This window comes from Athalia rosae, chromosome 4 (genome assembly GCF_917208135.1).
Source record: "Athalia rosae chromosome 4, iyAthRosa1.1, whole genome shotgun sequence".
In the NCBI taxonomy this organism is placed as follows: domain Eukaryota; kingdom Metazoa; phylum Arthropoda; class Insecta; order Hymenoptera; family Athaliidae; genus Athalia; species Athalia rosae.
This window is the reverse complement of record NC_064029.1, coordinates 16,858,365-16,878,163: the sequence shown is the minus strand read 5'-3', so window position 1 is coordinate 16,878,163 and position 19,799 is coordinate 16,858,365. Positions and strand designations below refer to the sequence as shown.

Genomic DNA, 19,799 nt, shown 5'->3' with positions numbered 1-19,799 from the left:
AGACTGACCGAGGCTGTTTCTTCTGGCCAAAACACAACTCTCCGCAACTCTTTACTTCACGAACTCCACTGTACCCCGAATGTGGGTCGAAGCTGTCTTTCTCGGCGCCAAACGATCTCCGATCTCTTCTCCGTTTCCATCTCGAGTATCGTACTATACCCTACATTGTGTACGTAACACACCTTTACACCTTCTGCGCGACACACGTGTAATTATCGCTCCGATATACCTAGAAAAAATAATTTACATCCTCGCAATCTGAGCACGCATTATAACGTCTTAGATTCATTCATCGAAGACGTTCACTGATGTTTCGACTTGCGAACCGAGTAAAAAGAAAAAGAAAAAACGAGAGAACAATTTTTGTATTCTTACAGTCCAATAGTCACGAAAAGAACTTATTCATCAGGTGTGTTACAGATCAATCGAGTAGCACGTGATTAACTTTCTGAGAACAGCTGAGATGATCGATTATTGTAGATTTTTATATCACAATTGCATCTATATACTTTCCCTTTGATCCGTTACACGTATAGGGTCAATTTGCAGCAGTCTAATTATCTCCACGTATAACAATGGCCGATAAAACGATATCGAATCGAAAGTTGAAGGTATAAAGAAATGTAATAAATAAATAAAAATAGTACAACGGGTACTCAATGATACTTGATACAGAAAAAAAAAATTAGATTAACATCTTTAGAAAGTCGAAACGAAAAGCCTGCAGTAAAAATATGAGAAAAAACTGATTTTCTGAAACGGGTTCAAACGGTGTTGGGTGATTCTCGATACTAAAACTTCTGAAAGTAATGTGATGAATTACTGCACGAATGAAATTATCATTAGATGATATCGATTCGATATAATTACGGTTTCCACTTTATTATTAATTAATATACCGACATTAAACGATACATTATGATACATGTGTACGAATTGTGTCTTATACTTTTTAAAATCTATATTAATAATAATTCCTTAATACTGAATGAATAATTAAATAATGAATCAAATATAAGCGAGCGTTACAATACCGCCCGTTACATAAATCTACCATAAAATTAAGATTTACTACCCTGTAAAATGCATAATGCAAAAATGTACTTATTCAATTTTCAGTGTATACTTAATTATTCTATATAATCCATATACGGTAATTATTCTATTATTTTTTTTATTTTCTTTTAATTCTTTTTCTTTCAAATGTTACCCTCCCCTGTATCCGTGTGACGTTTACTAATTTATTATAATCGTTATTATTTAAAGTTTTTTTTTTCTTCTTTTTTTTTTGTTGTTGAGATATATCGAAACCTATTCTAATTAAACAACGGTATGTAATATTATTTTTACTTATTTTTATTAGCTGTGTGTGTGTGGGTGTGTGAATAGGTGAGTTTTTTTTTTTTTCCACGTAATGTATAGTGCTTTCAGATTTCATTCACGACGCGACGTAGTCTCATACACGATAAGATTCTTACCACATATGTATATAAGTATATAAGTATAAAAATTGAAAAAAAAAAAGAACTAAATTAAAATGAAAACCAAAATAAAAAAAAACTAGAACAACTATACCGATGTTGCATGTATGCCTATTTATGCTATAGACCGATGAAAGTCTGGGGTAATTAGGTGTAATATGCGCAGGTAATGTTGTTTTTCTTTGATAAATTAAAATCTGTTAATTAATAATCAAAAGATATGTACTCAGAAGTATAATTAACGGGCAGCACCGCCATCTTGTTATCGTTAATGATCGATCGCGTTGAGATTTTCTATAATAAATCGCTCAAATTAGTCAACGCGTTCACGATATGGTCTGATAAACATTACATTATATAGTACAGTTTAACGCCAACTGCAGATTTTCATTCTGAATTCCCTCGTTATGTAGGCGATTTCGAATCTATTTCACGCCGATAGCTTTTATAAGTATATCGCCATGCTTTGCTATACGGGGAAAGTATGTTTGCAACATAAAATCAATGCGTCTACCATGTAATTCGGTCCGTAAACTGTTGAATCTCTTCTATTTAATATTCATGTTTAAATAAAATCCAACGACGTCGCTAGCGTGTAGCTATTTAATCTAGATCACGGGGTTTCTGGTGTAATAAAAAAAAATTTCATTTAGTTTTTCCCGGCCTAGTACCTATACGTGTGTTTACTTTATTTTATTCCATTAGTTTTATGGTTTATTCATTTATTTATTTATTTAGTTATTTTCGTTTCTCTTCTGCTGAGCCAAATTGCCTCGTTTCTTTTTCCTTCAATTAGTATTGGGATATTAATCGATAAAGATATTATCAACTTTTTGTTCTTAAAAATGCAAACGCCTTTCACTCCTTGCGTTTCTATATGCGCTCACACATAGAGTCAAATAGTGTAGATTGGATGTGTAGTTAATCAAAGATAAAAGGAAGGGAATTCAAAATTAAAACAACGGGATATAATTAATTTTTCAATCTATAAGTAATCCTGTATTGTATCCGACGAGCTTGAGATAATTAAAAATTTGTCAGATGAAGATCAAATCACGTTTTTGTTGTCAATAAAATGTTAATATTTCGTTAAATTACAAAGAAATTAATAGAAGCTCAAAAAAATTGAACTGAGACCAACCTGCGATACCGTAGTACAATATAAACGGCGTGTCACGCATCCCAGGAAAACGGCACCGGCAGTTTGAGTGCAATAGTTTTTGGCAGATATGTTTTCGAAAATGAAAAAATAAAGGGTAGGAAGAAAAAAAACTTTAGCGAGCACCGTAAATCGATATTTTAATCAATATCTCGTTATCCCATCCGAGCTGAATATTATTTCGAAATTGTATGGATAATTAGTGATCGAATTATTACGTTTTTTTTGCTTTTTCTTTTTTTATTATTATTATTATACGTAATAGACATATATAAAATTATAGTATATAATATGAATAATGAAAACCAAGGTGATAATGGCTAATTAAATGTCTAAAATATTCAAAGGCTATGAAAAAAAAAAAGAAATAATAATAATAAAAAATAAAACAAGAGACCATTATGAACAATGCAAAGGTATCTAAAGGAAGGGGGGAAAAAACACAATCAAAAATTACAATTGAAAAATACTGATGCACTACGTAGAAAATAATAATAAAATCTCAGTCACAACTGATCGTAAATATGGCAGTTTTTCTTGAAGAGAAAAAATAAAAATACAATTTGTCTAAGATAGAAAGAAAGAAAAAAAAAACCAACATCACATGCAGAATTCATATACGTTTTTTTTTTCTTTTTTCTTTTTCCTTTTAAATGAATTAAAATTTTACTATGATTTTATATTTATTTCAACCCTTTGCTGTAAGATTCTCTACGCACTGTTTATTAAATAATTAAAATGCTAGTAAAGAGCATCAATTTCGGGATTTGAAGTCTTTGATAAAAAATAAAAACAAAGCCTCACAAATTCATCTTGTTGCTGTTGTTTTTTTTTTTTTTTTCTTGTAATTTAAAATATGGGGGTGACGAAGATACGGTCTAGAGATCAGTGTCGTACCAGGCTGCAACCTGGTTATTATCTTGTGGCGGTGCTGGAAGTTCTTCCAAATGATCAAAGCTCAGATCACCCTCATGGGCAACGTCCATTGTATCCATCGCTCCGTACGTTGATCCTCCGCCTATCTCAAGTCCCTGCATTGAATCTATTGGTATCTGGTCATAACCTGGGAAACAATTCATTGAAATTTGCAAAATTTACATAATTTCTGCCAACCCGTTCACGTACATTACATAAAAACCATTTTTTTTTTACTGATTCTGGAGTACACTATTGGTGTACTCTCGTGAAAAATAAAAAAATTAATCATCAAGGCGATACGTATACGGTTTTTAGGCGAAAATTTTGAACAGTGCATCGTTACAGACATGACGGTGTTCTCACGTTTGATGTACACGTCACAGAGATGTTTTTCATACAAAACGATTTTCTAGTGTGTTCTTCAAATTATGTGATAGTTATTTTCATAATCCGATCGATAACTTCAAATGTTTTACTGATAATGAGCCGAGTAATAATTACGGGAAATGTCAGTCCATCTGTCACGACTTCGAGGTATTCGAATAGGATGAGAATTATTCAATCGTCGTGTGAGGAGATAGAATTTTTCCACGGGTTTGTAATTTTCTCTAATCAGTCTTACGAGGAAGGGGGGGAAAAGGACGGAAAAAAAAATAGCACAAAAAATATTTTTAATAGCAAAGAAAGAGAAAGAGCACCGCCTCGCATGGCCCCTGAAATAAGATGGAACAAACACCCCAGAGCACGGAGTTATTGATTTTTCAGCTCCAATAAACAGAGAGGGTGAGATGAAAGGTAGGACAGATTACAAGCCAGTGTAGGACGTAGGAGTCGCCTGATTGCATGCCTTTGGATATCCACGGTTGACTGACCTTCCATTTCACATGAATATTACATTTTTTTTTTTCTCATTTGCTTTTATGACAGCAGCGTAAAATCCTGGGATAAAATATCAAGTATGATAGGTACATCTGTTCTTTCATTCGCGACAGAAAATTTTGAGCTAATCGCACAAAATTATTGAGTAGTATAGGTATGGGGGTTACGAATATGAGAAAATATAAACGTTTTCTCAAAAGGCATTCTAACTTAAAATTGTAGAAATTAGTTAAAGCTAAGTATGTGCGGTTCGGAAACGACAATTATTCCAAAACTACAATACGTGCAATACGTGCAGTGACACATACAATCGAGTCTAGTAAAAAGTTTTGGAGAAGAAAGAAATTAGATCGTGAAGAAGGGCTAACTTTACTGAAATGTATTCGAAAATATGGGAAGCAAGCGTTTGGTTCTAAAAATGAAAGAAATGAAAAATGGTGCTTCGTTTAGCAAGACGTTGATACGCAAGAGCATAAAGCAATTGTTGAATAACTTGCACCATTAAATGTTGATACTAGCAAGCATATTTAAGTACATAATAGTAGAGGTTCACCTATGTTACCGCGAAACATGGCTGGCATAGCCTGTACTTAAATGTAAGTTCCATGGGTTAAGCTGCAGTCGGAATAACATTGGGTTAAATATGTTAACTCTGATGTTAATTTAGTATAGTGCTATCCAAAATTTACCGAAAGATAGTGAAATTTTAATTAGGTTTCTTTTTTTTTCTTTAAATTAGAAAAACCAATTTAGTTCAATAAGTGATAAGGGGTTAAAGGTCACTACCAATGTGAATTAATATACAATTACTTCTGTTCACGAGTAAAATCAATATAGAAATCTCATTTATCCATACGTGTAAGACGAGATATACAATGTATATATTTTTGCAATTTGGGACGTATGCTTATCTGTTACTACAAAGCGTCGTATTTATCGATTATCAAATTTCGTCCTTTTTCTTCGCGGATCAGAGTGGAAAGTGACAAGTTTTATCGAAATCGAGGGAAGAGCGTGGTTGGAACGTGTGACTTACCTTGCGGCTGGTATCCCCGACCTCCGTGGCTGCTGTGTACGCTAGGGGGTCCTTGTCCATACATACCATCATAGCCTTGATCTGGACCAAGCATGTCCTGGAGAGTAGGTAGCACAGATCAACACAAAACTTAATGTCTAGAGGAGATAAATGGTAAAACCCTTTGCGTTTTACGGTAGAGATCCGATTTTGTCTGATAATAACGATTGAAAACAAGTCCAATAAAAAATATATATATATATACGATAAAATAAACTGCAGGGAATTTGGCTGATTACATTGATACATATAATACTTTTTTCTACTGGTATAATAAAATGTGAACGAGAATAATTTGTGTGTCGTGCGACATGAAAATGACAAAACACGTTCCCATGCAGGGTGGCATTACTATGAATTGGTATAATTGTCCATGACACATTTTCTGTCGTCTTTCCTACCTCCCATATTTCCATTAGGCACAACGTTCAAATACGGCATCATTTGAAATTCAAATTCAATTATTCTCTGCTTTTTTGTGGAATCTTTACTTCGATTTTATAATTGTGATGTTGGTCGAGAAATATTACACATGCGTGTACAAAACAAAGGGCTTCCGTTTAAAAACGGGCGTTACTTTATGACCGTTCTTAAATAAACGAGTTACATCCTATACTTTGATGATAGGAAAAGTAACAGCTGTAAAGAATCAACACTCTCCTCCTAACATCCGAGTTTGTTGTGATACGCCGATAAATTTCGTATAGTCATAACAAATGCGGTAAAACACACGGTGGTATTACTATTAAATTTGAAAGCTATGTAATTATGGTTGCCAAAACGATGAAAGCTCAAATTGAAAAGCGCATATTATATTACGCGTGGTTTTGTATACACCGGCCATTTTGTCGCTGGACTGAAACCAGCCAGGTCCAAAGATTTCTTTAAAACCGAAAGCGATTGACCATCTTCTAAACGACAGATATTTTGACGAAAGCACATAGCTACGCGTCTATGAATCTAGCTGCAAGATTCGATTTCTTTTTAATGAATTTCCCGAGGACTATTCGCACTCAGCTTCACAAAATATCTATGAGCCGACTGATCGTAGTCACATCAAATCGCTTTCCATATGTATACAATTCGGAATAAGTTAGGTCTGTAAGCTTTGCACTTGTATGAGTCGATCGATTTGAAAAGGAGAGCATGAGGCGAACATGTGTTATGCGTATTGGAATAATGGACAAAATGATAATAATGCAATTTCTAAGCTATCTACCGGTTACTAGACAAAAACTTTTCAAATACAGATACGTGAATATGTATAAAAATTAAGCGAGCACTCGGTGCTTATCGGGAAAACGGGTAGGTTTAAAAGGTTCTGCACCACTGTCACTTTGACTCCGGCTTTCGTCTAAATTCATTTTGTCGAGTCTTTTATCTGTTACCTAATAATTTTGAATGATAACCGGCCACTGTACACGAAAGCGAGAGGGGTATATCTACTTAAAAGAACATCATGAGTTTAAAATTCGACGCGAAATCGTGTACGAGAAATCAAATTATCCCGATTAACCGATCTACACTAATCCCAGAAAATGGATGAAGCCAGAGTCAGAGTGCTTCGGATATCGAATAGGAAATGGAAGCTCGACTTACCTGTAGATCTGGGCCCAGGCCGAGATCGTTGGTCCATAGATTGGTGTCTTCGCGCGACAGGGAGTTCTCCAGCTCCATAGATATCCGTTTTCTATAGTCCTGTGGCTTGTCGTCACTCATGCGGAAAAGTACGCCGGCCGCATACGTCGCCACAGCTTCATTCCGCGAATGAAGTAGTTCTGTTAACGGAGCAGTCGCTCCTTCCTGCTCTATCATTTCAGCTCCTTCTTTGTCCGCCGCTAACTCGCAAAGCACTCCAGCGGCCACGCGTTGTATATTTTCTATTTCATTAAATAGTAGCTGAAAATAGAAATTAAAAATAATTAAAAAAAAAAATCGACGACATCGACCGAAAATGCGATCTTATGGGAAGCTCTTTCTCATTTTCTTACCTGCACGAATATCGGTATAACAGTCTGAGTTCGAATGATTGCTCTATTGTGCGATTCCCTGGCGAGAATGTGCAAAGCTCCAACGGTTCCTTCGACGATTTCTTCCATGCGGACCCCGTCTGCGTAAGCCCCGGCTGCGGGTTGGCTTCCTGTACTAGCTACCGACGATCTTTGCTGTAAGCGAAACGGATAAGCGATGTATTCGCGCGTTTCGTAAGTAAAGGGGGGTGTTAATTTTTAGTTCAAAAAATCAACTCACCCGCTGTGTATCTTGGAAAGCACGCATCAGGAGCCTGACAAGATGATGTATGGCCCCATGTTCGCGGAGCGGAGCACGATTAGCCGGACAAAGAGTCAAGTTGCGAATTAGACCGATCACAGCCTTCACCAAGGGCCAGCGAGATGGGGGATGCAGCAGCTTCACTATCACTTGAATTCCGTAATTCAATCGTAATGAATTTTGAGCCATCTCCGCGTCCTCGTGACGAGACGTCAGATGACGCAGAGCACAGACAGCCGGTTCTGTGATTTCTTCGCGATCACCCGCGCTCACTATAGTGCGCACAAGTGCGTCTACTCCACCAACTTGACAAACTGTGACCTGGAATTCATATCAAGCATTTTTTAAATCTTAATTGCTAGTGCCTGTGAAAAGCATTTTATTCAAAAACGGTTCATTGTTAGAATGCTCACCTTGTTACGTTGGTTATTGCACGTGAGATTGGACAGGATACCGGCTGCACAAGTGACAACGTTTACGTCACTGGAAGCGAGGACCTGAACGAGTCCTTGCAGCAGACCTTCCAGTCCGTCAACTTTAGTTCCGGCGTCGGACAAATTTCGTAATGTCCATAGACAATTCTGAACCAGACGTTGACTGGAGTTGCCGAGGTGCATCGCCAGTGCCTGCATACCTCCAGCCTCCACGATTGCTGGCTTGTTACTCGAGCACACGGATAGCACTGTAAGAATAATCAATAACAGATTTGATGAATTTGATCCAGATATGAAAAGTTTTATTCCTGATTGGTTCTAATGCCAAACAACTCACCCTTTAAAACTCTGGAAGTTGTCCATAGAAGCTTCTCATAACTGTACGAGCGCATGATTCGCACTAGCTCATTTGGTCCCTGAGATGCTAAGATAATCAGCTTGCTCTCTTGATTGCCGTAAGCAAGGATTTGCAGGCAATCAGTTACAATGGCCAGAAATTTAACGTTATTGCGTTGTAATAATGCGACCATTTTTTGCAATCCCCCAGCAAGACGAACAGCCATTTTTGATCCATCTTGATGAAGCAGCAAGTTATGTAACGTAGTTATGGCGTAAAATAGAACTGATTCGACCGGTGAACTCAGTAGCTTCACAAGGGCTGGAATGCCACCGCTTTTGAAAATAGCTAATAGCCCTTGTCTGTGGTGAGACAAATTATGAAGAGTGCCAACTGCAGCCTTAGTAGATTCCAGATCATTGCTGTTTGAGATCGCTCTCACCAAGGCAGCGACCATCTGTGGGCTGTTCATGATAGCGTGACGCGAAGCCTCCTTCTTCGACAATTGATGAACCATCATAGCTGCTTGTGAAACTACGACCTGATCTTCGTCATTTAGCAATTTAATCAACTCCGGAATCGCCCGTGTTGCAAGATCGGCGTCATCCTGATAATTGATCAGGTTCACGACCGCATGTTTCAGCATTTGGCTTGGTTCTGCCAATCTCTGAACTGCAGTTGGTTGTGCGGGATCATATTGTGTCGATGGAATTTCAATTCCTTCTTCTAGTGTCTCAGGGAACATTGCTGCACGCACACGCTGTGATCTTGTGTGACTCAGCTGTTGATTCATTTCTGTTTCAGTGAAAAAAAACGTGTTAAGTAAGGCAACCAGTCTTCAAGATCGCTAGGATGCTCATTTAGCTTCTTCCTCACCATCAACTTGATCCTGTGTGAATCCTTGGGCAAAACCCTGATCAAGATCAAACATGAGCTGATCTCCTTCCATGTCATCATCCTCCTTTCCAGAAAGCGATGGTGCCTGAGTTGCAGCACCCGAGTGAATTCCTGAGTCACCCATATATGAATTCTGCTGCCACATGAGAGTCTGCTCCTTCGCAGACCCCATGGGCAGATCCCCGGGTCCCTGATAATTTCCATGGGACACTAAGAGGCGAAGAGGAAACCAGAATAATAATTTTTCATGAAACTGATGAATTAGACTTTCAAAATTACACTGCAAAACATTCAACACCACTTACTGGGCCGAGATTGATTCGATGTCAATTGATAACTCATGGCTCCAACGGGCGAAACAATCCACACCTGTGAGTAATAACAATAATAATGATGATAATCATAGTTGAAGTGAGATCACTGGAGAAATTTGACAACACATATCCTGTGTGATGAAATTCGGATTATCTACATCAACTCAATTGATATATTCGCTATAACTTTGTAATCTCAGCGTTTGTTTCAAATAAGATGTGAGAGATTAATGATCTCAAAAAGCCTAATGACTCTTCTAACATGGATGCAGTCGAGTGTAATAGTATACAAGCGTGCAGGTGTATTCGTCGATAGTACAGCATTTTTTTTTCTATTTTCTATTTCGTTTGTAGCGTATAAAAAAAAATTATCGACCAAAAAAGTCGCATAGTCGAATAAATTTTAAAGCAATAAGTGATATTCGAAATTGCATAATATAATTACAACACGGCGTTTGCTCTGAAATTAAAGTCAAGGGACGCGTGGGTGTGCGACACAACAAAGGGCTGAAGAATGCAATGCATCACCATTTTCTGACAATCGGCAGGGGGCAATGGAAGGAAGTACTTTGACACACCCAGCGTAAACAGTAGAACGAAAGTTAAATGCCCGGTTTAAAGGGCATCGCTTTAAAAGGAGCGTAGAAATATGTCTCATTATTCCACTCACCGTTTACCAGAGATGATTATTAATATTGATACGTGCAAATATCGGCCGCCAAACTACCCGAGTGACTCACTTTACACCGACTAGCTTCGTTCCCCCTACCAAGCGTTCACTGTTCACTCCACAACTAAACATGGCGGCTCCTCTGGCCACAGAACAACTCCACATTTCGAGAGATCAGACGTACGCCACGTAGAAAGTAGATCCAATTCGTTTGAACATTTTAAACAGGTAAGAAGTTGATTGACGTTGAGCGTTAAAGACCAGTTAATCGTACAAATTATTATTAATATTCGGGGGTAAAATAGAAATCCCCATGCAAAGTCTGTTGACTTTGATTTACAATTTAGGTTGAAGAGAAGAGAGAAATCTTCGAGTTCTAGGAAGAATTAAATCATGTTACTACGCCAATAGTAATCAAGTGCAAAGAGCCCTGGCAAGTGCCGCTTGCCATACGGCTCACGCGCTCTCCTTGGTCCATGCGCTTCTCTGATAAAATAAAGAAGTTTATATTATGGGAAGCCATCTCCTACCGATGCAGATCCTATAAATATTTCAGATCAAATCGTTCTAAGATGCAGCGAGAACGCGCCTTAGAACGACTCCGTTATAATTAACAAGAATAGCGCAGGGAGGGCATAGAAGTAAGATTTCAGATGATGCTGATGCTGCGCTCGGCGCTCCCAATTCACATCTACACTCTATTCTTCTTGAAAGAAACGAACGTTATTGAAACCTTGTTAAAACAATGTACTTTTTTATTTAAAACTCTTCGGTATATCGCTCGTCGTAGATTACAAACGAAAAAGCTATGTATTACATATGAGACTTATTGCGTACAAATAGGATGCGCGATTATTCAAATTATCCGATAAAATACACGAATCTGCATGTGACTAGAACTTGAGATTCGTACGGACAAACTACACTTATGTATATATCGCTAAATGATTGTCTCCAAGTTTCATTTCACAATTAACATGTACCAATTCTTATTATATGTTCGGATAGGCACTTCCGATCAAATCTTTGCCGCGGTATCGAAATTTGTGAGTCTTGATGGTGAATGGCGACCCTCCGAGAGAAACCGGGCAATCTCCATCTGGCCTAGCGTAGAAGCAAACCGTGTACAGGGCCATTTCCAATTCAGGTGAGGTACCGACGAACATGGTCGTCACCGGCTTGTCGATGTTGTTCACCTTGGTGTGCACCTTTATTATCGAGGCTTTCTAAAATCCGAGACAAAAACGCATATCAAAATATTTCGAACGAAATTCTGCACAAGGAGTAAGAGACGACGTCAAATCATACTCACGTCACCCAGGTCGAGCTTTTTAACGTAGCCCAGATAGTTGGCGTGATTGTTAACTTCTTCGTTGTAGTAATAGATCCAATTATGCAATCCGAGAATTTCGTCGGTTTGCCTATTGGGAGATCCTTGCCCAGCGCGGTGCAATTCTGACAGAAACACGTGTTCGAATCCCGAACTGCCGATTTTACCGTCCCCACGAGAGTAAAGATTGAACCAGAGTCTTCGCAGGGTATCCTTGTACTCGTAGTAATCCTGGCGAACGAATCCCTTGTCCGCCAAAAATCTCATCGCGTACGACATAACGTTTGTACTCAAAAATGTGTCGACCAAAAGACTTTCTTCGGCGCGTTCCGCCGGGCTCACGTATTCGTTTGTGCGAATATCTTGCTCGTAGTTGTTGTACAGAGCGATCACCTTCTGAATCGTTGGGATTTGTAGAGCTTCGGGGCGGACGGCGAGTAATCTGGAATCGACGAATCGTTATTACTGGGATTCAAGTGATTCGTAAATCGTTCAACGATCGAGAGCAATGCGTACGGTTGTGGCGCCTGATCGGTACTGCCTGACGACCGTTGTTGGAGATTCAAGGTGATGTATCTCTTCGCGTTGTTCGTATCTTTGATGAACAATGCCTCGCTCAATTTTTGAAGATCATCGTTCGTGACGGTGTTTCCTTTGCTGAATGTGGGGTTGCTGGAAAATACCCTGTTACCAGCGGCACCGGCCGCTGCGCCCGCAGCACCTCCAGCGATCGCTCCACCGACCGAAGAACCAGGACGTCCTGCGGGCTGTTGACTACCCTGATGTCCCGGTTGACCGTACGGCTGGACAGGAACTTGAGTCGGTCGCCCTGTAAAATTTATCGTCAAATACATTGCCCCCTGCAATTTCCTATCCGATTGTAGTCCAGTATTCAGAGATTCCTCAATTTTTTATTTCGAGTCTCGCACTAATTATGTTACTTAGTTTCAACCTGCTGGTTGTCCAGGGATATTCTGTCCACTCTGGGGAGATCCAGGTCTCGGCATCGGCGTCGGAGAGCCAGGTCTGCTGTTGGTAGCGGCGATATCGGCCCAAGATTTTCCACCCGTGGGTGAAACTCCTCCGGTGGGAGACGTAGGCGTTCCAGGTCTGGATTGAGGATTAGTCGCACTACCGGAATTCGGAGATCCCGGTCTGCTTCCGGGATGCAAACTACCGATGTTCAGCGTCGAAACTTGGGGTCTTCCATCGTTTGCGGCACTCTGAGGTCCGTGAGTCGTCGATGTTGTGTGTCCCGTAGGAAGGACACCCGGCTGTCCTCCCTGGATAGCGGGACCACTTCCGGTTGGAGTGCCAGGACGATTTCCGGCAGGCTGTTGCTGACCCATTTGTGTTTGTCCGGTACCGGGATATCCGCTCGCGGGTTGCCCGGTTCTTTGCCCTTGGGGTTGAACGTTACTCGGGCTACCCGTAGCAGGTTGTCCAGGTCTCGGTTGAGATTGACCAGTTGGGACACCGCCTACTGGCATAATTATTGCTTAATATTTATCATGTTATTAGTATTGGAAAGACGTTATTCCGATTATCTTTCTGCTGTCCACAGAGCCAGAAAACAACAGATAAGAAATTGGGATTAACGATATCGACGAGTCAAAATGAGACAGACAATCTCTCGACGAACTATAATTAACATTTTATCCTTACGAAGAAAACTATCGACACTATCTGCAGTTTTCCAAGTAAATTACACCATCCTGACGTGAAAATAGATTTAAATGTGAAATAAAATTAAGTCACCCTGCGCGGGCTGTTGTCCTGCAGCACCAGTGATCGCTGGTCCTTGACTCGGCGATTTTGGCGCAGGTTGCATGCCCTCAGCGGCTCCGGTTAAACCTACTGCCCAATCCCTGTAGCCTTGTCCACTGTTCGTTCCTCCGGTTCCAGGACGACCCGGTCTAGGCACAGTCACGTCACGACCAACTTCTGTTCCAGGATTCGGTCCCGTTGGACGAGCATTGTTCCTGATATTCGTTCCTGTGTTACCAACGCCAACGACTAGTCCCGGATCTCCCGCACCAGCGATGGCCTTGTTAGTATTGGAATTCGCGGGTTGAATTCCACCCGAGGGCTGCTGTACACCGGTTGGAGTAACTTTGGGAGGATTGGGATTGACGATGACCGCAGGTGCTACGGTAGTCGTGGTCGTCGCTTCGTCCTTTTTGCTGGATTTCCAGAATTTCCAACCAGCTTCGACATCGGCTGGAAATAAAAGAGAGAGAGATCGGAGCTGACGGACGTTGTGATTGAAAAATAACAATCATATAAGATTACAGGTGAGTTTAACGGTAACCATATGACAAACTCATCGGGTGTTTGTTTAAATGATCATGTAATCGACGGAACTGTTGATCCATAATATTCAATTACCATATGTCGTGTGAATGCGATAATTTTTTTTATGCTCTATAAACCATAAACATTTGTGTCGCACGTGTGTATCGAAGATACCTAGATTACAGGACGTTAATTCTTGGTATGAATATCACGCAGGGGTATCACACTACTTGTATACTTGTATACTCGTCAAAGTTATTTATGTTAGCATTGGTCATCGAAAGTTTTCGGAATCGCGAACTGATACGCGTGATTTCACGCAATCGGCTACAGCAGCATCAGAATTCTGAAAAGATATACAATTATAGTTGACGTAATAGCTATCATTTCGCAGAGACACAAACAATTCATCTGAATTCGTCTTCACAGTTTTTTGTCCTTAAACTGTGAAGATTAATCGAAATCAGGTATTCTCAATTCTTTCTACGGGCCCATCACCCTCTCGTTCAATAGTCGAGCACGTAATCGTAGGAGAAAAAATTCAGGGAAAACGAGATTTTGTTAGAGGTCAGACGAACGAGCAGAAAGAGCGGGAGAATATAGCACGTACGCGACGAAAGGTCAAACTGGTTTATCTGAATGGAGCGTTTTATCGCGAGTAACAATGATGATATACATACGATCGGAAAAATTGTAATCGAAGTTATTAAAAAGTAGACTTTGATTTCTTCGATCCCATTGTAGCTCCAACGATCAGGTTTGCACAGTTTGAAAATTTATTCGGGAATGGCGGGATCTCCATGTAGCAAAAATTACAAATTTCAAGTCGCGGCTTTCGACGTTTAGTTTTTCCTCTACTTTCTTTTTCAAAATCAAATTCATGAACCGACAAATTCTGTCGAATATGGCTCTGTTTGTGCCAGGAATTTCAACTTTTGTTGTCACAATTCATTCACTGGTACATGCATAATTAGAGTTCGCAAACTCGATGCTACTCCGTATGCTCGACCAGAAATCAACCTCCGACTATTTATAGTCATGACAAAATAATTTCCATTACCAAACCTGCGGGATACAACGGATTATTGTCGTTGAAATATGTACAGAGAAATACGCGTTACACGGGATCCAAGGATTCTCACGTTTGCGTTCTACTGTAAGTAAAATTTCGTTGCAAAAAAAAGAGCTTTCGAGTCTGTCATCAAACTAATTGGAGAGTGTCCATGTAGCCTCGAATTTACGAAGGACGTTGAGCGTCGATCGATGTTCGGTTGGAATTCGATTGATCTTGAGGAATCGGAACACCTGTTGCCTAGAGAAGTCGATGAGGAATTATAAGTATAATCGCGAAAGATTGGCGATCGCGGTGATTTTTTAAAAAGTTCAAGTCGAATCGGTTCGACCTGCACTTGCCGAGACGACGAGTAGGTAATCAGTTTAAAAATCACTCGCAACTGGTTCGTGGTTTATTTCAAAGTGTTTTTTTTTTTACAGTTACAACAGAGTTCACTTACCCGCAAGAAGACATACCGCCAGAAGTGCAAATAATGTAATTTTGAGTTCCATGCTTGCGCAGAACTTTTGAAACTCGCACTCGCTCTTTTTATTTATTTATTTATTTATTTATTTTTTTCAAACCTTGTACGAAAAAGACTTTGAAATAATCACACGGAGCGATGGGGATCTCTCTCCGTGTGTGAATAAAGACACACTGCAGAAGCCTCCTCAGCTATACAATAATCTCAATGCTCGAGGCAATCTTGCTTTCTCTTGACTCAGGTTTCCCATTGGTTACTAAGATTATCGGCGTATTACTGTTTGAAATTACTAACACCCACTTGCGATGATCTTGTTCTAAAGTGTGTTGAAATGACTTTCCGTTCTCATTGGTCGAACACCTCGACTTGAGATCGCCATTGGTCTGGTCAAGGTCCGAAAGAAGCCGCAGTAACTACGTGCAAAAAATTCTAAGAGAGTCTCTCACGATTTGTGAAAAAAAAAAAATGTAGTTTTCAACAGTCTTGCGAATAAATTCTCAATTTTTATTCCTCGAACGAGTCGAACCCACCGTCTCATCTTTGTCAAACGAAACAAGTAAATGTAATTGGGAGATGTCTTTTATATTTTTTGTTTCCAATCAGATGCTCTGATTAATTAATTGTGCGATTTCACGAAATCGTGATCACTTGGGAGTCGAGGATATCTGTTAATTTTCTATTCCTCTGTAAGGACCGTTGAGTTTCTGATTGGCGTTTATTTTTTGCCATTGAAATTATCAATCACATTAGTATAATATTTAATTAATAACTTCAAGAACGACCTCGTTCATCTTAATTCGATCTTACGGTCCATTAAATTTGTCCGTACAGTAGTCTTATTGTAAACTATTTTTATTTATTTATAATGAATGTTCAACACATTGAATGATCGATCGAAGTAAACGGTCATAATATCGTTGCAACCAGAATAAATCAGGGACACAATAATCCTGATCTATGAGCTTACAAGTTTTTTTTACCTGATCGGTCGCGATTCGCTAATTATAAATCTAATTCTATTCAGATATATTCTCAGTCAGTCTTATCGTCGTTATAAGATGCTCGTACTTATAATTACGGTAATCTTCTAACTGGATTTAGATCCAATTTAAAAATTTGGATCAATCGTTGTCATTAGTTTTATTCCACAGACGTCCCTTTTTCATCGACTCGTTTTCGGTCACGCAAGGATCAGAGGAAAGTAAATGACGGCCCACACGAAAAGAAGGACTATCAAGAGCAACATGGTCCTCGATCTGAATGTGTCCCAACCAACCAGAAGTTGTCTCGATCTTCTCTGATGCTCCACCGACGACATGGACTGTAAGACCAATTAAAACGAGAAATTCATTAATCAATCCTCGATACGTTCGTTTCGCTAATTGCGAATCAATGACTTTTATTGCGGCTGTTGTCGTTAAACGAGCCGTCGTTAAATATCACGTGATATTTGTACGAAAATTACCGCGTAGGTCTTTCAAGTGGGCAGTTCTGTCAACTGTCGGTGAATACGTTAATTGAAGCCGACCAAACCGTCGTTTGGACTGAATGGGTTTCGTCGGGACTCGAATAACTTCGAGTGACAATGCGCGTTACGCTTAATCACATCCCATTATCGGGAAGGTATTGGATCGTAGCCCGCGGATGAGAATAATTTTCAATTACCGATGTGTCGGTATCGTCGGTGGCGAGACGTTGTTCGCTGCTAGAAATCGGATGCATTTGGATACCGGTGCCTCTGCTTTCGACGTCACGACGTTTCGAGCGAGTTGTGCCGCGATTTTTTTTCCCTTCAAATTTCGAACCGTCGATCGCCGAGGGCCCCGCTCGAACGTCCTCCGTATCACGATCGAATGAAATCCCCTCTGTTCTAGCTGCAGTTTTTCCTGTGATCGCCTCCCCCGCGACGCCGCCAACAATTTCGATCGTTTTTTCGGCTTCGGTTTCTCCAACCTTTCCGGATTCTCCAACACCTCCTGGAACACCCCACTTCATTCAGTTCTTAACCCTTCGTTGACACGGCGGTTGGGTTTTTATAGATATAAACGTTAAGATCGGTCGGAATAATGAAATTATCATGGCAGTTCGGATGAGACGTAACGTTTCAATTAACGTTGAATTGAAATAATTATTGGAGATACAGCGATCGAGGTCAAAGGTTAATTTGCTAATGGAACGAACTCTATTATTCTCGCTTTGACTGTAGAATATTATTGCATTGAATAAATTTGATCGGGACGAGAAGAGGAGATCGGAAAATGTGATCTTTGACTTTGAATAGTTTGATAGTTTGGTGCGAACGTTCGATTCGTCCCGATCAATCTATGCGTTCGAAAATCGTTTCCGTGGTAACGTAAAGCGGCAATATCGGTGATTGGCAATACGGTTGGCAGGTATATAAGGATTTCGATTTCATCGACGCTGTTTTACCTGCATTACTTTCTAAAAAACTATTCGAATCTACTCGACGAACGGTTACTACCGAGTTTCACATCCTCACCTGGTCTCCGATGAATGGAATTATAAAAGTATCAGCTTATTGCAATTTTTGTTTCTTTATTTCGGGTTGCGTTTAACGAAAATTTATGAGCGTTGATTTTTCAAATCTTAATAGGTAAAAGGTTGAAAATTTTTAGTTAATTTCAGGGCATGATCTATAGTTGAATATTTGTTAAAGAAATCGTAGCTATTCGCCAGTTGAAAAATGAGAATTAAGATTTACCTCTTCTATTAAATTGACGTCTGTGAATTGCGCTCTGACGTTGATTACTTCAGTTTTGCGGTTCAGAGATAATATACTCCAGGGTTTATCCAACGTCGACCGTTTCAAGAGCACTACGTTTTGCGTCTGCGGGATCTCGCGAGGCGCGTCCGTTGCCGATATCTGCTTTGGTTGGGGCATGCGGACGATAGTTGAAACGGCTTACGATTTCTCTGCAACCTTATTTTAATAACAGCATAGATCAATATATCTACGATAACAGAGTTAACCAATATCGGGATATTAGATCCACTCTCATCGCCAACCGCCGTTCAGGTACAACTTGATCGCGTTGGTTCAATTTTCCCATGTTTTTTTTTCCCCACTCAGACGGGATGCAAAAAAAAAATCTAACGACGCGAACACGCGAAGGAATCGTAGATCGGATCGGCGTATTTTATTTCGCGAGGACTTTACGCGGATCGAACGGGAATTGTTCCCCTCGATAATTGGTCGTTATCAGCGTTTTCTCACAGCACATTATTCCCTGTGTTTGTTCGTGATATTTCTGGTCTAATATCTTTACCGAAAGTCTGGACTTTGAGTGTTTTTCGAACGCGTATAAATCATTGTTTTCGAAGGAAACGATTATCGGACCTATGGAATTTTCAAACAACCGCTAACGTACATTTCAACTAAATTATCAGCTGAATGCCCCGCGCTCGGGTAGAATTAACAAAATTCTACAATTTTCTTACACTACTTCCAATCCATTTCCGAACAAAGTATTTTTTTTTTTTTTTTTTCACCAAATACCGCACCTGCATCGCCCCTAATTACATTATTTTAACTTACGGAGGATTTTTCAACGATTCAAACGCTAGTTCAAACGCGTCACTTGCGACACGGGACGACATTTCATCCGTTCAATTTACAAGGGCAACAAGTTTATTGTGCAACTACGTGAGAATTTAATGTGCACGAATGCGAAGGTGTAATCCACTTTCCAATATACCGATGGGTGACGATGTTTCAAACAAAAATATTCCAATTCTTCCGATCACTCGTAAGAAAAACCATTCACCCGTCGACATGATCATTTTTCTAATGTAATGCAATGATTAAATTATAAATCCGTACGTATTTTCTGAATAATGCGAGTCCGCATCTGGTAATGAAAGGAGATTGCACAATCGCCAGCGATGCGCTCACCTTGGCGCTTATTCTACTATTACATGCTGTTACCGCATTGGATCGCATGCAGGTAGAAAAATTCTTATTCAATCGATTCCGGGTCGGTTGCAATCTACTTGGCTATAAAAATTGATCAACGTCGAAACACCTTTCCATCAGAGAACACACAGGTGGTCCCCTGGCGTCTTTTTGAAATAAATTAAAAAGGGGGAAGAAAAAAAAAAAAAAATTACACGTCTGGCTGAATTAAAAACGTCGCGAAACTTTGAGGCTTATATTTTATTGGCTTACCTCTTCCCGTTGTTC

The 19,799-nt window shown here is 39.7% G+C and overlaps 3 protein-coding genes across 9 annotated transcripts; all 3 read right to left on the bottom strand.

Moving 5' to 3' along the window:
- Positions 1–856: 856 nt before the first annotated feature.
- LOC105693837 (armadillo segment polarity protein) lies at positions 857–10,589 on the bottom strand. Of its 2 annotated transcripts, XM_012414034.3 has the most exons (10): positions 10,436–10,589; positions 9,757–9,820; positions 9,431–9,661; positions 8,555–9,349; positions 8,197–8,465; positions 7,763–8,104; positions 7,504–7,677; positions 7,112–7,411; positions 5,474–5,570; positions 857–3,703 (listed from the first exon to the last, which is right to left on the bottom strand). In XM_012414034.3, exons 2-10 carry the CDS (start codon positions 9,791–9,793, stop codon positions 3,519–3,521), a joined length of 2,430 nt encoding a protein of 809 aa, XP_012269457.1. In that variant the 5' UTR covers positions 9,794–9,820; positions 10,436–10,589; the 3' UTR covers positions 857–3,518. The 2 variants fall into 2 exon arrangements, with proteins under 2 accessions (XP_012269457.1, XP_012269458.1); XM_012414035.3 differs by lacking the exon at positions 5,474–5,570 and having other exon boundaries at positions 3,541–3,703.
- A 583-nt stretch (positions 10,590–11,172) lies between these two features.
- LOC105693855 (endoribonuclease CG2145-like) lies at positions 11,173–15,786 on the bottom strand. 2 transcript variants are annotated; one of them, XM_048654530.1, is made up of 6 exons: positions 15,575–15,786; positions 13,524–13,985; positions 12,718–13,248; positions 12,282–12,594; positions 11,748–12,207; positions 11,173–11,661 (listed from the first exon to the last, which is right to left on the bottom strand). In XM_048654530.1, exons 1-6 carry the CDS (start codon positions 15,624–15,626, stop codon positions 11,428–11,430), a joined length of 2,052 nt encoding a protein of 683 aa, XP_048510487.1. In that variant the 5' UTR covers positions 15,627–15,786; the 3' UTR covers positions 11,173–11,427. The 2 variants fall into 2 exon arrangements, with proteins under 2 accessions (XP_048510487.1, XP_048510488.1); XM_048654531.1 differs by having other exon boundaries at positions 12,718–13,245.
- Positions 15,787–16,181: 395 nt separating this feature from the next.
- LOC105693853 lies at positions 16,182–19,733 on the bottom strand. 5 transcript variants are annotated; one of them, XM_020856858.2, is made up of 4 exons: positions 19,440–19,733; positions 18,321–18,539; positions 17,264–17,587; positions 16,182–16,919 (listed from the first exon to the last, which is right to left on the bottom strand). In XM_020856858.2, exons 2-4 carry the CDS (start codon positions 18,498–18,500, stop codon positions 16,779–16,781), a joined length of 645 nt encoding a protein of 214 aa, XP_020712517.2. In that variant the 5' UTR covers positions 18,501–18,539; positions 19,440–19,733; the 3' UTR covers positions 16,182–16,778. The 5 variants fall into 5 exon arrangements, with proteins under 5 accessions (XP_020712517.2, XP_020712515.2, XP_020712516.2 ...); XM_020856856.2 differs by lacking the exon at positions 19,440–19,733 and adding an exon at positions 19,058–19,401; XM_020856857.2 differs by lacking the exon at positions 19,440–19,733 and adding an exon at positions 19,155–19,401.
- Between the last annotated feature and the right edge of the window lie 66 nt (positions 19,734–19,799).